General features: G+C 45.3%; 1 protein-coding gene across 5 annotated transcripts in view; it reads right to left on the minus strand.

Annotated features, from left to right (window-relative positions):
• Positions 1-7,779: 7,779 nt before the first annotated feature.
• Positions 7,780-15,896, minus strand: part of PRR5L (proline rich 5 like) — a 41,895-nt gene continuing 33,778 nt past the window's right edge. For all 5 annotated transcript variants that reach the window (XM_048308133.1, XM_048308129.1, XM_048308130.1 and 2 more), the window contains exons 8-9: positions 14,246-14,372; positions 7,780-10,670 (exon numbers count right to left, since the gene is read on the minus strand). In XM_048308133.1, the coding sequence (XP_048164090.1) occupies positions 10,339-10,670; positions 14,246-14,372 (459 nt within the window). In that variant the 3' untranslated portion in view covers positions 7,780-10,338. The remainder of the gene's footprint in view (positions 10,671-14,245; positions 14,373-15,896) is intronic.

Consider the following 15,896-nt stretch of genomic DNA (forward strand, 5'->3'; position numbering starts at 1 on the left):
GAATGGAAAGTCCAGAAGCAGAAGAGCAGCAATATAGGAGCATGTTCACACCCATGTAAATACAAATGTACATGTGCCTGTACATTTCTGAAAAAAAAATGGCTAAACTACATCTGGACCAGGATATTCTGACTGGATATTTTCCTGGATAAATACCAGTTCATTGCAGTGATTTCACAAGAAGAATGTGTTTGTTTTAGCTAAAATCCTCCACTAGTGCCAAACTAGGTGCTTTTCCGCCTTTCTCATCCCCAAAAAGCACAAGCCCAGCACTCCAGCTGTTCATCTGGAAAGAAAACTCCCTATGCCATTCCTTACTACACTGTGCTGGGAGGAACACACAGTGCTAGACTTCAGCTCTTCTGTGCTGCCTCTCATTTAGGAGCTGTGACTATTTAGCCTGTGCCAGGACAGCATTTACAGAAGTCAACAAAACTTCCTGAATTAGCCCCGGAAAGGTCGAGTGTGGTATTGGCATATGCAGCAAATACAAGGCAATACAAGGAGAGGTTAATGGACCAAAAATGGTGAGAAGGGAATCTAGGCCTGTCTGGATGAAATGAGTAAGAGGGCTGATGAATTCTGCCTGTTACTCATCTTGGATTAAAAAAAAAACAAAACCCAAAAAATCTCATACCACTCAAATAGGAAATTTTTATGCTAGCACAAAAACTTACCAAAGGAAACATTTCACTGGCACCAGTCTCACCCTCAGCCTTTGCCACCACTGAGCCTTTGCCCATTCCATCTGGAAGGGGCAGCTTGACCACACTGGACTGAGTTGACTGTTTTGCCATCACCACCCTTACAGAACCTGACAGTCTTAACAATCTTGAAGTACCAAATGTCAGGAGCTGTCGCCTTCGGGTCTTTTTCCTTTACTGGTTTTAAGCCTTTTACAATTAAATTAACCACTTTGATAAATATGCACGTCTCTAAACACATAGGCATGCATGTGCTTAAGTTAGTTTAAGCTATTTTAAGCTTGTCAGGGTTCAGAATGGGTAAAGAGTTCATGCTAGTTCTTCAGTCCTTTGCAACAGCAATAAAAAAACTCCAACCCCCCAGCCAGAACTGTCCTTGTTTCTCCTGTCCTTTTTTCATTTCTTCTCGTCTGCACGGAAGCAGAAAGATTCTGTAGTAGTGTCTTGACTATCTTGAGTCCCTCCTCACTCATGTTTTATCCCAAGTGGAACTGTTGTTACTACTTCTCAATCCCGCTAAATGACAGCAATTTTCTGTTAAAATAAAAAAATTGTAAAAAGAATTTACCTTGCTAGTGCATGCTGAATGCAGAGCAGATAAAGACTGAGCTACAGCATTGTGAAGATAATCTTTCTGCTCAAATGCTGGGGCCCTGCTCTACTACCTGATCTTCTGGTGATCATGTTCTTTGAACCTGTTTGCTCCACAAGCAGGGGAAAAGCCCTGGTCTACCCATGGTCCCAAAGATCCCAGCTGAGAGTTTCTCACTGAGGTACCAGCAGGGTTGACCTGACAGGGGCTGGCCTGGGCCAGAACAGATGTATAGGCCATGTTTTCTGGTGGCTTTTGTCCAGAGACTTATCCCCCTCAAAAGTGAAGGGAACAAGGCATAAACAGAGCAGTTGGATACTGACAATTTTGAAAAACAAACCCTCCTCCATTCTCTCAGCTGATTAGAAGCAGAAATGATAGCTTGTTAAAAGCCCTGTGATAAACTGTCCATAAATGCAAGGTTTCAGTTTCTTAGCCCTTCCAGACAGAATGTGACTTCCTTGAAACACAACTGATAATTGACACACTGGGGGGGGGAAGAAAAAAGGCAACAATACAAACCTTTCCTTGTCTCACCTGAGGTGCAGAGTCCTGACTCCTGCTACAGACCAGCATTAGTAATTTGCTGGTTTTCCCTTCTGTCTTTAGCAGCAGCTGCTCCTCTCACTGCATGCTCGCACAGTAGGTGTCAGGTGAAGGTGTGAAGTCCAGGAGATTGGCCTGCTAAATCCCACGACAGTATGCCTGAGTTAGCATTTGTATTTCTGGTGTTCCTGCATGCATGGACTTGTTTCTCTCCAAGATTTAACTTTGTTTCTGTTGCTGCCTTTAATAAAGGAATAGTTTCAGCCAGGTATGACCTTGGCCTTTGCTAACTGGGTGTTACGGAGCGAAGGTACTGCCAGGGAAAAGTGACACATACAAGTGTTCCTAGTTTCAGTATCACACCCAGGTGTGATAAACTTCATAGTGTGAAGTTCAGACTTGCCTAAGCAAGTGCCTCCAGTGTGATTCACCTCCTAGAAACAACTCCCTGAGCTGGAGTTTCTTCATGCAAAAGTCCTTTATATAGGCATGTGCCTATACTCATCCTTCTAGATAAAATGCAGGGACTGAATACTTTAAATTCATCTCAGTGATCAGTGCGTGCTTTTGGATCGTCTTGGCATGGAAGGGATTTAGACTTTATGTGGATAGAAACAAAATGGTCCTGAAAGGCAAGTCAGCACTGCTGGGAAAAGGAAGGTCAGAGCACCAAACACCCAGGACAGCGACGAACGGCCACAGTGGATTTCTTGGTTCCTTGTACAATGCTTTCAGACAGCAATGGAAAGCAGGGTGTGAATGCAAAGGAACCATATTTTAACCTCTGCCTGTTTCTGATTCCTATATATTCTCAGTCCAGTTGTAATAGTCTCAGATAAATTATAAAGATAACAAACTCAATGCAAAAATAAATGAGTATATTATATACCTAAAAAGACATGTTTTAAATTATTAAATGTAGTATAATATTGATGTACTGTACTAAATGTAATGTATACTATAAATAGATCATGTATAATACACCATGTATCTATATAAAGATGAGAAAAATAAACTAACGAAAATAGCCTCACTCCAGTCCCACAGTCCCCAGGTTTTTTGAGCCAGAACTGTGCATCCAACAATGTCACACCTCCTTACCAAAATCAGAAAGGGTAAAAGCATGGGTAAGCCTTCCTCCCATGGACCTGTACTTCCTCATAGTTCCTTTGAGCTGCATCTCTAATCCTGTGTTCAATTTTGGACCCCTCACTGCAAGAAAGACTTTGAGGGCTTGGCCCATGGGTTCTGCTCTTCTCCTCCTCCCAAACCCACAATATCTGCAGTAAGACCCGGTACAGCCCAAGCTAGAGGCCCCACAGCACCCCAGTGCACATAGAGGGTAGGAGGCGAGAGGTGCCACTGTCCCAGGCACAGCCAGGGGAAGGGAGGGCAGGCTTGCAGGCTAAGAGACAGGGACAAGTTTGCTTTCCTCTAAGACTCTCAAAAACCCATTGGAGGCTCCCCCAATACGGGCAACCCCAAACAATGTAGGAACAACACATCTGCAAAGTAAATATTCACTCCCTCAAAGGCCTAATTCTCCTAAGACTCTGCCGGTCTCTGCACAGCCCCTGCAAACAGCAGCGTCTGCTGCTGAACTGATTCTCGCTATTTCATATAGAGCTCAGTCTTTGTAAGCACTCCCAAGCCAGAGGAGGGGCGGAGAGAGGCTGCTGCTGCCCTCTGAAGGCATCACCGGCTCTGCGAGTCAATCAGCTAACCACGACAATTAGTCAGGAAAAAAAGAAAAAAGATGACAGAGGTCCAGATCTTGAACAATTTCCTCTCCACACTGTAAACCCCAGGCAAAGGAGGACAGATATGTTGATACAGACAAACAGTGGATGAGATTAAGCATTGGGTAAAGCCAAAGAAATAAGCTTTTGAAAATGGGCTTTTTGTTTGTTTGCCTGACAAGCGTGGGTGTCTTGTTCACACCAGCTCATACACTTCAATAAGGTAGGAGGAGGCTCGTGGCAAACGCTCTCAGGGCTCATTTACTGCAGCATTTACTTTGATTTCAAAGAGCAGGACTTTTTAAAGACTATAGGACATTCTTTGACAGGGCATGACTAGATGGTGGTAGCTACTTCTCCCTGAAGTTGTTAGGGAAACTTTCCTGTCTGACCATCCAGGAGCCACTCTGGCAGTCACAGTCCCACCACGTGAGCTGGGACCGAAGCCCCTTTACAGTGGGTGGCTCCAGTGACCCCAGGGGTGTCCCACTTGGCTCCCTGCACACTCCACACTCACACAGTCAGACAGGGTTTCCTTACAGCTCAGCCCTGGGTTTCCCACATGTAGAGTGGGGAGTGTGACTGCCAGAGCAGCTCCTGGATGGTCAGACAGGAAAGGTTCCTTAACACAGTGCTGTTGAGGATGAGCCACTGAATTTAACCAGGACTATGGATCCAGTGGGCAACATCTCTCCAGTCTGCCGCAGGGCTTTCAGGGAAGAGAGATGTCTAACATTAAAGAGCCAGAAGAGAGACTGATGACATTCAGTGACAGGCTGAATGGAAGAGCTCAGAGGAGCTCCATCTGCACTACTAAATGCAGTGATGCTCAGCACATAATCACCATCCACCACTGTCTTCTGAAAAAACAACAGAATGGGGGAAAATCACAAGAAATCCTCTGCACTCACTCAAACTTGTAATGGACAGTGGTTTTGAATCTCTGAGATTCAAAGTCCCAAAATGCAAATCGTACTCCTCTCCCACAAAAAAAAAAAAAAAAAAAAAAAAGAACAGAGTGTTTTCTGTAGATGTAGTGCATATACCACTTAAGAGGCACTTTTCACACACACTGTCAGTTCCCTCCTGCAGAACAGCCTCTCCCACCCTCTCATCTCTTCCATCCAACCACACAGCAAACACACAATCCATCGGCCCGAGACATGCCTGAAGAAAGACGGGTCCAGCACTTGTCATAGTGAAGCCATGAGACAGATATACAGGGGACAAGGGTGAACAAGTTTCTACTCCAAGAACCATTGATACATTAGTCAATAAGCCTTTAGTGTGAAGAGGACTAAAAACCCCCAGTGGAAAAGAGGGCTGGCTTAACAGTGATGAGTATAAATCAGTCTCAGAGGCCTGCAGGGCAGGTGATTTATGGCACAGAGTCTGTGGTTTCTTACTGACATTTAATATAAATAAATTCTGTCACTTTCTAGGTAGTCCTGTTGCAGTACTGACTTGAACCCTGAGCATCTTGTAACTGGTCTGCCTGCTCTTTAAGATGCCCAAGCAATTCTCACAGAATTCACTCTTTCGGGTTTAAAAAAAAAAAAAATAAAAATAAATTCAGTTATTTTAGCAACCTAAAATAATTGCTCCTGTGTGTGAGCCAGTGCAGCCATCTTCATATATTTCAAGGTCAGAAAGAATGATTCTTTGACTCCAACCTATTTTCCAGTGTAACAGAGGTAGTTACTGCACAGTCTATAATAATTATGCCAAAAGAATTACCAACTAGTTCTTGGCATAAGTGGGAATTAGCTTTGAACCCCAATGAGAGACACTTCAAACAGCAACTCCCTGAATATTCTTGCAATTCACAACTGCTGAAAATCTGCTCTGTACTGTGGCAGGAGTTTAGGGTAGGTGGAACCCTTCAAGCCATTGTCTTTTTGTTTAAGGAGTTTACTTTCCTTTTGCTCATTGCAGCCTGGTGATCAAACTATAATTAAGCTGCTACCTTCTGTTACACCAATTATTCAGGTGAAGATTAATCTAGTCAGCTATTTCCTTTACCTGCATGTATCTGTTCTTCACTGCTCTCTCCCATACAGGCGAGTCTCCTAAACACATGCCCATATTTGTGGCCCCAAGAGTGTGCTGGCCATGCACAGCAAGCAACTATTGATAAATAATGACCATTTTCAGTTCACTTACTTATGCACTGGAGTTGTCACTTCTTTTCATCACTTGGTTTGGAGAAATGCACCCCAAACTACTCAAACATCTGAGCTGCCATTCCTTGTGTACTTAGGACAGCTTTCACAAGACCTGGACAAGTGCTTGGGGCAGGATTAGCCCCCCAGAAGGGATGAGCTTACGCACACGAGAGATGTAAACTGGCACAGCAATCATCCAGCACTTGCTCTCCCAGGTGGATATAACAAACAAGGGTACTCCAGGTATCTTCAGATGAAAGTAATGAACAAAGGGCAGCCAATTCTTGGGTGGCAAGTGGCAGCTATTTTACAGCATGCAATTTTGAGCACCATGTTGGTGAGAATAAGCTGTACTTGTGCTGCTAATTTGCTTTAAAAGCTGCTACCTCTGTTTTAAAGCTTTTGTTTATGTAGCTGAGTGCTTGGTGCCCTTACCTGAGGCTGTTGGGATAGCAAGGGGAAGAGAAAGCACTCTCCAAATGTGTGGACAAGCAAGAATATCCCCTTTAACCTATTGTTGTCCTGCCAGATCCACCTTCCATATTTGCAGTATGAATAGGATGACTAATTACCTCCTCTTTGCTCAGGGAAATACCAAATACCCCGCTTTTCACACTTTCAACTAACAGGAAAATTTGCCGTGACTTCCCTGCAGAGTATGTTGACTGTGGGCTGAATTTCCAGCTCACATACCCCTGGGAAAATCCCTGGGCACTGCTGGCAATCCATGCCAGGGTGGGTCTTGCTTTCTCACCTGCTTTCCTGAGTGGGAAGCGGCGCTGGCTCTGTGCAGACCTGTCCCAAGTCGGGAAGGGGCAGCCAGGGAGCACAGCAGCCTGGCCTCTTTCCGGAGCTTAGACACCCACCTGGTGGCTTTGTCTAATGCACACCTTTCCTTCAGGGCGAGGAAGGTGCACTCTGCCAGGCCCAGGAGTCCTGCTGCTGGCATGGGGAAGGAGCCAGGATGGGAAGGAACAGGGAATCCAGTTAGGGAAGTTTGCTACTCTGAGTCTACAGCAGAATTAAGGAGTTCACATAAGTAAGAACACTATAAATACCACAATATGTCTCTCATTAGACCTGCAGTTTCTCCTCTCTGGGACACACAGGCTGCCTCTAAGAGCCAAATATCTTCCATCTGCTGACTCAATGGCAAGGGCCAAAAGGCCATTCCTTCCAGGTGAACCCATTGCCATTTGGACTTAAAAAGAAAGGGCAATCCAAACCCTGCAGTGTGCACCCTGCTGCCATCAGTGCCAGCAGCAAGATCTACTGCAAATCTTCTAATTGAAAAAAAGACAAAACAAAAAACCAAACCAAAACTGAGTTGCTGCCCACCAGACTGGGGCCAGAAGCAGCTCTGCTTTCTGGCAAGAAAAATGTGCTTGCCTGTGGGGAGTATCAGGAAAAAGACCAGTGGTACTAAGAATAACTTTCTGCTAAGGCCTCATCAGTAAGTTTATGACAGAATTGCATGGGCACAGAATAAATCACTTACCTTAAGAAGGAGACAGGGTAAAAAGGGAAGACAGATTCAGTGTGATGAGAAGTGACTCAGTCTAGGTCATTATCGAAGTAGAAGGTAACAGACTTTAGGAGGTGGTGAGAGAAATTCCTTCTTCCCATTCTGACAGCTCCTCCAGGAGGTTTTCTCAAGTTGGTGACCATGAGGGTAGAAAAGAACCACCCTGTGGCCCTGTCACAGCTGTGTGACATGGTGAGCAACACCGTGCAACCCCAAACCAGACCCCTGTATCCAAAATGCAAGTGTTTCTCATGCTGCAGCTCTGGCACAGGGACAGTCTCTGCTTGCAGGGGACTGGAAGCTTCCTCAGCAGAGAACAGCCACTCAAGCACTGCCCCTCAGAGCTGCTCCCAGAGCCCTTCCAGGCCAGCCCCACGCTGCCACCATGGCACAGCTTTCCAGCCACCTTCAGGTTCACCCAGCCTGTAAAAGAAATGCACTTGCAGAGGCTTGTGCAACCTCAGTGGCTGTAAATGTGGTGGTCACGACCATAAACCACTCAGTGTGGTTTACAGAACAAGTTGTGTTTACTTCACTTTACAAAGTAAGGCCACCAGCTTTAATTCTCCTTAAAAACAAAACAATGGAGGAAGTGCACGATTCAGAGGGCTTGGTGCAAATTTTTGCAAAGTAACAGATACAAAACCAAAATAATTAAAATCATACATATGTGTAAAACAAAAGAAATTCAAGTTAAAACCAGGACTAACTCCTATTAGCCCTAGAGATGATCCAAGAATATGTCAGGAAATAAATAAATCATTCTAGTTTTCACCATAAAAGAGGGTGCTGCTCTCTAATCGAAATGGTTTGGGTATTTACAGAAGGCAAATAGGTTACAGGGGGAACAGAAAGAAGAAAAGCATTCATAGGAGTGAACTGAAATGCTGCAGGGTGACCCCCTCCCCACACACCTCAGTGTGAGTAAGAGAAGGCTTTAAATCATGGCAAGGGGCCAAAGAAATTAACTGAGCAGGACACCATCATCTGCCCCACACTGGAGAGACTGTGCCAGGGTAAGACCAGGATGGCTTGGCTGCCACCACAGAGATTCTGCAGCTCCACCACAATCCATGGCTGCCCTGGGGCAGACGACAGTAAGTTGGCCTGGCCAGTCCAATTTGTGAACAGGAGAGCAATTTATCCTACAATCCATCTGAAAGGAACGCTGCTTAAAGGCACATTTTCCTGGCCTCTTCTGGACTGTGGATGCTCTGAGGAAGAGGAGGCAGCCAGCACAACTGAACCTCTTTTCCTGACATGGAAAGCACAGCTTGTGATCCAAACACTGGGCCTTTCCCAAAAGGCCACGAGCTCAGGTGATGGCATGGAAAACAAGGCTCTTCCAAGTGTCTCTTTCAACATTTGCAAACCACAGTAGACAAAGCAACACCCTCATTTATCAAGGCAGCGTGGCTTGTGCTCATAGCTGGTATTTCTGATGCTTTGTTGCCAAATAATAATCTGCTTTCCTTTTCCTGCACGTGCTACTAAGGCCAAATCCTGGCAGGCCAGAGCTGTACTTTCAGTACCACCAGTGTAGCAGAAGATGTTTAATGCCCAACAGAAGCAGGGCAAATTCTACAGTTAATGTCATAGCATGCAAAAAAATAAAAATCCCAAAGGCTCATCCTAACCTTCTGTTTCCTTGTCAAGACATATTTATTTACAGTCAGTACCACTAGGAGTAGATTCAAGTGGTAGTTGTCCATATTTTTAATGGGATTTGACATCTAAGGCAGCATTACAGTTCACCTCTAAGCTTATAATTACACTTGCAAATCTGCTTAGCAAGACATCAGCAGAGTATTCCAGGGGACAGCTCAAACAGATTGGATCTGTTCCCACAGGAGCAGCATTGGAGTACCAAGTGATGCTACAAAGCAGACACTGCAGGCTGCAGTGCCTGACACACACCTGCAGACTGGACCCATTCCTAATCTTCACAATAAAAACAAAACCAAAGACTGCAAAGAGCCCTCAATTTATCTAAAAAGCAATACTGCACTGAGTCGCATACCACTGGAGGTCAGGAGCACTTCATGAATACACTGAGACAGGACTCCTTTCCACACCCCGCTGATTATTCCTCCTCTCAAGAAATCTGCAAGTGCTAAAAGTACCAGGGCAGGCCCAGGATGAAATCCTGATCATCACCTCCTGGTCCAGAGTCACGATGGCCCAGTGCTGAGAAGCACCTTTACACCTCACACACAAATGGAGCATCTCCTTCACATTTGATTTTCTCTTTCATCATACCCCTATCACCACTGGCATTTTGAGAGCAAATTGACGGCAAATGGCAAGATGTTCAATATTCTAATTTGCACTCACTTTATACACCCAGCCATCCTTTGCACCCAATTTATACCTGAACCCCCAAGATATGACTGGAACCAAATAAAGTACATATGAAGTACTCAGCTCAGACTCCACATATACTCTGTTCTCTTCAGGTCTGGGAAAAAAGTAAGTCTGATTTGGACTTTTCATCCATGCCCACGAGAAGAAAAAAGTGAAGGATCTCTTTCTCTCACCTCAGCAGATCTTTCTGCAGGATGCAAATGGTTTCATCCCTGAGTTCAACTTTAAAAGAGAAATGAAGTGCTCAGCATTCACCACACTAGCACCAGAAGCAAAGAGAGCATTGAGCACAAAGGTCTCCACTGCAGGGACAAAGGGAAAAGGAGAAGCACAACTGGAAAAGATGGAGAAAAGCAGAAAGAACCCAATTTGTATCATACCAAAGAAAAGGAAGGAAATCTGATGCCAGAAGGTTTATACTAGTAGAGGGAGAAAGCTTACAGAAGGCAGACTGTGCTGTTCAACAGCAAAACCTTTGCAGTCCTCAGTGGTCATTTGGGAGCAGCCTGGTACCTCCATCAACAATGACCCCAGACTGGTTAAAAAACATATCTAGAGAGCATTTCTCAACCATAAGAACCCTCGAGGCCATTTCAATGATGTGAGCAAAATTCCTATTTTTCTCTTTTTTTCCCAGCAGGGATGAGACAGCACTTTGTCCAGCTTAGTGCCTACAGTTCTCCAGCGCTCAGGCAGACTCCTTCTAGCTGACAGAGGTGCAGTTCAGCTCGGCAGGGTCCTGCCTGCTGGCTGCTGCCACGACTCCCTCGGGGCCGTCGGCAATGCTGGGCTCGCTGGAGCACTGCCTGTGGCTGAAGCAGCTGGGCTGCAGCAGGAGGCATTTGTCAGGAGTGTCCGATTCCTCGATGACCATTCCCGTGTGCATCATGGAGGCCATGGCCAGGAGCTGGATGTCCGAGTGAGCGTTGGCAACAGTGTGGCGACGGATGCTTCCACATTTCTCCAGGTAAGCCTCGCCCTCCTGCTCTGTCAGTGGGGTCAAGGCCTTAGGACGGGATCTGGAGTACCGTCTCTCTGGAAGAGAAAAAGGAAGTGGGAATGGTCAACAGCACACAAACAAAGCATTGCCCACACTTCTGGGCTGGCCTCGGGGAACTGAGAGAATTCAGTGTGCAGCTGCAGCGGGTCACACCTCATTACCACTGGAAAACAGTCAGGAGCTCACTAGTTCATACTGCTAGGTGTTGGGAAAGGAGATCTGCCTCTGCCACAGCAAGGAGAGACCTCCCATCCTGCTCTAGGTGCTGCTGCCTGTGAGAGAAGTGAGCCAAAAAGTCACCAGAGCAGCCAAGGGACTCTCTTTAGCATCCTGGTGTTCTCCTCTTTTATCAAGGGGTGCAAACTGAGTAGGTACTCTCACATGCAGGTTCACTGAAATGAGTGCCACTAAAGTGACACAAGTCTCCAAAAAAAACATTCAGGGGGGATTTGAATTGCCATCCCTTTCTCTGAAAAACTTCTCTCACGAAGTGCCATTAGCTGTTGTCAATGTGGAATTCCTGATGCTTACATTGCGCTGTCTTTCCATCTGCCTAGGAAAAGGCCATTCTGTTGGCATTATCCCACTGTATTTTTTAAAGATCATGCCACAAAAAGAACATTTCATCCACTCTGAAAAATGTCTGTTTTGGAGGCTGGACAGAGAAAACACCTAACAGTGCACAGGAACAGTCCACAACAAAAGGGGAAAAGGGGCACGAGGGAAAGGCAGTGACACAGAATGGATGGGTGTGAGCTGTACGGTCTGCCTAGCAAAAACATTAAGGGGGGTGAAAAATGCCTGGTCTGAAGCACAGACCCAAGGCACAGTCCCCAGCCCAGTATCATGAAGCACATTTCAATTCTGAAAGCTTGAAGAGAGGCAGGGGTCGGAGTTAGTGCCGTGGCTCACTGTAATCCCCCGCAGCAGGCTGGATCAGGCACTGCTACTGCTCCCCTGCTGGCTTGCAGCCCCTGCAATGTTGGACACCTCCTGTCTCTCTTTGTTTCTCACAAACTTCACTGAAGTGCAGGCTCTGTATAAAGTCAGAAGCCTTTACACCATATAAAAGGCTTCCAACCAAGACTGCAGAGCGTAAGAGAGAGAGAAACAAAATGCAAAGCAAAGTACTCATCACTGAGGGTTATCAGAGTTTTGGAAGCTTGTACCACGAAGAAAAGCAGAAAAATTCTGTATTGTTGCAGGGAGGTGAGCAGCCAACACTTCACCCTGCTACTGCCAGTAATACATCAATTCAAAATGGTTCATTTCATGCTTAAGAGTATGCAAAAATCACTTCAGAGGCTGGTAACAGCAAACATACTCTTCAGGTTTCACCTGCAGCTCAAGCCACAGCAAACTGTAAAGTTAAAGGGCATTGGGATCTGACTCTTCAGAAAATAAATTAGGTGAAATTAGGCTAAACTCTCAACATGCATTTATTGCTCTACTTTTCCCCCTTTACTTTTTTGGCTACAAAAGACAGTCTCTTAAGGGAGTTGTCATGCATAGTTTAACTAGACATTTTATTTCTATTTTAGTGCCTTATGACCAAGAATATAAACTGGGAAGAGTTTTTCTGGGACGTTTTTGCAAGCAACCTCAGATCAGCAGTGATGTGTGGATGTTTTATCTTCTCTCCTGCCCCCAATATAAATCCTGTTTCTTAGCCAGCTGGATTCCTTTGGCATACTCCATCCTTACCACACAGGTTATGGCTAATTTACACAGGCAAAGCAAGAAGGGTGCTAACAGAAGAGCAGGTGGGAATGCTGCCATCTGCAATTCCCCTCTGTGAGCAGTCCTGTCCCCTTTCACACCCCTCTCACTTCAAATCAACTTAAGATAGAGCAGCCTTGCAGGCTGAAGCCTTATGTGTACTAACAGCTGGGATCAGACACCTTCAGTCACATTTCTCAACACTCATTTACCCTGAAGGCTCCAGTCCAGAGGGCAGTTTGGCCTCCACAGCAGCTGTGCAGAATGCAAGCACACCCAAAGCCCAGCAGTGCACTTCCCAAAAGCTACTACGGGGAACCTACTGAGCTTCATCATCACTACAGGCTACCCAGTGAGAGAAGAAACTAGTTCTGAGAAAGCAAAAAGGTGAATGAAAGAGGGAGAGAGGAAGAGAAAGAAGTCTGATTTCAAGCGAAAAGAAGGAAAAGAAGCCACCTCCACAGCAGCCCTTTGAAAATGCCATGATTATTTGCAGGGAAGTGCTTCTTTTGCAGTCCATGTCTTGTACTGCAAATACAAGTTCCTCCTTCCCTCATGCTCAGCACAGGGTAGAGCAGGGGCAAAAGGCCACCTTGGAAATATACACAAATAAATGACGGCTAAAATCAAAGTAAATTCAATTATTTTAAGGCATATAAACTTTACAAGGCCAGTTTGTGTAGTTTTCTTTTTTTTTTAATGGCACAAATGCCTCATTCAGCTGGCAGAAATCCAGCATGACTAGAAACTTCAGTCCAGGTCAGGCAGCTACCTTTCAAAGTATCCCAGCAGCATGCAGATGTCCATAAACAGCAAAGCTATCAAATTTGTCAAAGTCCAACTTTTATAGGGGATTTTGGTCTAGACTGAGCCTCAGGATTAGATGTGCAAATCCACGCTGAGCTGTGCAACCATGTTCACTTGCACAGAAGATATCTGATTGCCCAGCAACCACAAGAACAAAAATCCTGAGCCACAGTTTTCCTAAAGCAATGCCATGAGTTTATTACAGGCAGAGACTGTCAGAGTTTGTCAGTATGTTCTTCTACCACAAGACCATCTTTTCCCATATGCTGCTGAAGTGTAGTACAAGAAAAGTGGGTCTCCAGCTTGCTACAATTTTGCATCAAAGCAAAGGGTAAAGCTTATAAAAACAGAGGGAGACTAGAGCTTTCTTCACTTGTTCTATTTAAATCTCCTTGACTACCAAATCAGTAACCCTATGCCCATTAGCTAGCCAATCTCTTCTATCTGGCCACATGTGTAAGCAGAGCTCCTGGGTCATGCATAAGGAAGTTTCCCAGAGTAAGCATGCTCTTCCTAGAGTGAGGTGCCCGTTCTCTCACCTAGACATGTTTATCCATACTTTAAACACAGAATTTTGAGGGTTTTTTAATAGAATCCTCAGATGGAAGGAAGACTTCACGCAAAATCCCTGTCATCCCTCAGAATTAATATGCAACAGTTGTGCATATTAATTTTTTTGCAAAGGCTGGTTTGTGCAGCAGCTGCAAGCAGGCTAGCAAGCAGGGACAGAGAACAGGCAGCAAAGGACCAGGTACAGTGTCTCACTGTGGTGAAAGCAGCACACCAGGCACGGACCCAGGGGTTTTAAAATCCAGTCCATCTCCAGAGAGAGGGGAGATTCTGGGGGGGGTGGTGTGTGTGTGCAGTGATGGGGCACTCATAGTTCACTAGGTCATGGAAAAGAAAAAGCCTGTCACAAAAACAGACATTCAGAAACATTAATCAGGACCTTCTCAGGGGTGTTTTAGCCTTTGTTTTCTGTCTCTCACAGAGTCATGCACTGTTTCCTTTTCTAGCACAAATGCTTCCCATTACCCAACCTGTGTACCCCAATAATAGCTTCAGTACAATGTGCATGTCTTACCAAGCAAGCAGGTGCTACCAGAGGAGCTGTGATCCTCACACAAACCTAAGAATGGTGATACCACCTGCTTGACCAGTTCTTCCAGCTGTAGGTAGCCCTCAGTGGGGCCAGTAGGCTCATGGACACTCTGAAAATCAAACACAAGAAGTCAACATTACCCTTAAAAGGTTCTTGAGTAAAGCCTGGGGTCTGTCAATTCTCTCTACACTGGAATATCCCAACTGTATCAGTAAAGCTTTTGGAGCTGATGGAGGTTTGGGTGCCTTTCAGGTCAAGCTCCTTGTTCAAGTCACAGTCACACCCTATGGACATTGAGCAGACAGTTCTTTTTTCTAAGCAAGTGATGGGAAGGTACAAGGTGTGCCCAGCTGAGGATGTGCACAGTGTACTACAGCAGTGTAATTTATACTGGGGCAGTTCTAGCAGAACACATCTCTTTGTAGAAAAGCCTTAACACTCCTTGGGCAAAGCACTGCTCTTTTCCTAGGCAGGACTGCAGGCAAAGCACCCTCTGTGGTTCAGCTTACAGCTGTGAAGATGGCAGATAACACCAACCAATTTAACAGTAATTTAGAAACCGTTCAGACTTAACTTCCTGCAAAGCCTCAACAAGCTTTTTTCCTCAAATGTATTACTTTGAGATCCTCTTTGCTCGCAAGATTCTCGTATTAAAAAAATATTTCAGGGAAATTGAGTATCACCTGCTGCTCCAATCTGGGTCACTGGAACATCAGAACTCATACAGAACTTCCAGCTTAGCCACTTTGCAATTCTGGTTGTGCTTCAGAAAGTTTCATTCTCAGACACTCATTATATTGGAGAAGGAATAAAAGCCACCAGGCTGTGTGGAGGGAAAGGATGCCACCCAGAGGGACTCAGGCAGGCTCGAGAGCTGGGCCTGTGCAAACCTCATGATAATCAATAAGGTCAAATGAAAGGTCCTACATGTGGTTCAGAGGAAGGCTGGATGGGACTCTTGAGAAACCTGGTCTAGTGGAAGGTGTCCCTGCCCATGGCAGGGAGGTTGGAACTAGATGATCTTTAGGATCCCTTCCAACCCAAACCATTCTATGATTCTATCAACCCGAACATGTAATATGGCATTTTTCAGGACTGTCAGGCTGGGCAATACTAAAAAAACCCCAAAACCAGCTGTATTTGGCATGCTTGGAAAGTATTCTGTTGAGATCTGGATAAAGAGGGTAGTTACCACAGATGCTCTGGATCTCTTGGGAGAGGCCTTTGAAAGATGGCCTCTCATTTTGCCTGCTCCCAAAAGGTATTCCTCCTCTAATGGGCACTACTCAGCATCCCAGCCAGCCAAGGAGTTGGTGTCAAGCAGCCAGAAGCCACAGTTCATTCAAATTCCATTATCTGCTGTGATAGAGGCTTGCCCTGTCCTTGCAAAGCTGAGAAATCAGGAAAACTAGGGCACAAAGAGGCATTCAGACAAGTTAGAAGATGAAAATTTGTGGGAAAAAAAAGAGTCCTGAGACTGTTCCTAGATGGGGAGAAGAAGTACCAAAAAAATACAAAAACTCAGCTCTTTCAAGGCAACATCTTTTACCTGTTCCCAGGAAAGCTCAGAGCATCCACATTCAGCTCCCATTTTAACACTGACCACTGCCAAATAAGCACACATCACATCCTC

Source organism: Corvus hawaiiensis, chromosome 6 (assembly GCF_020740725.1).
Source record: "Corvus hawaiiensis isolate bCorHaw1 chromosome 6, bCorHaw1.pri.cur, whole genome shotgun sequence".
NCBI lineage: Eukaryota > Metazoa > Chordata > Aves > Passeriformes > Corvidae > Corvus > Corvus hawaiiensis.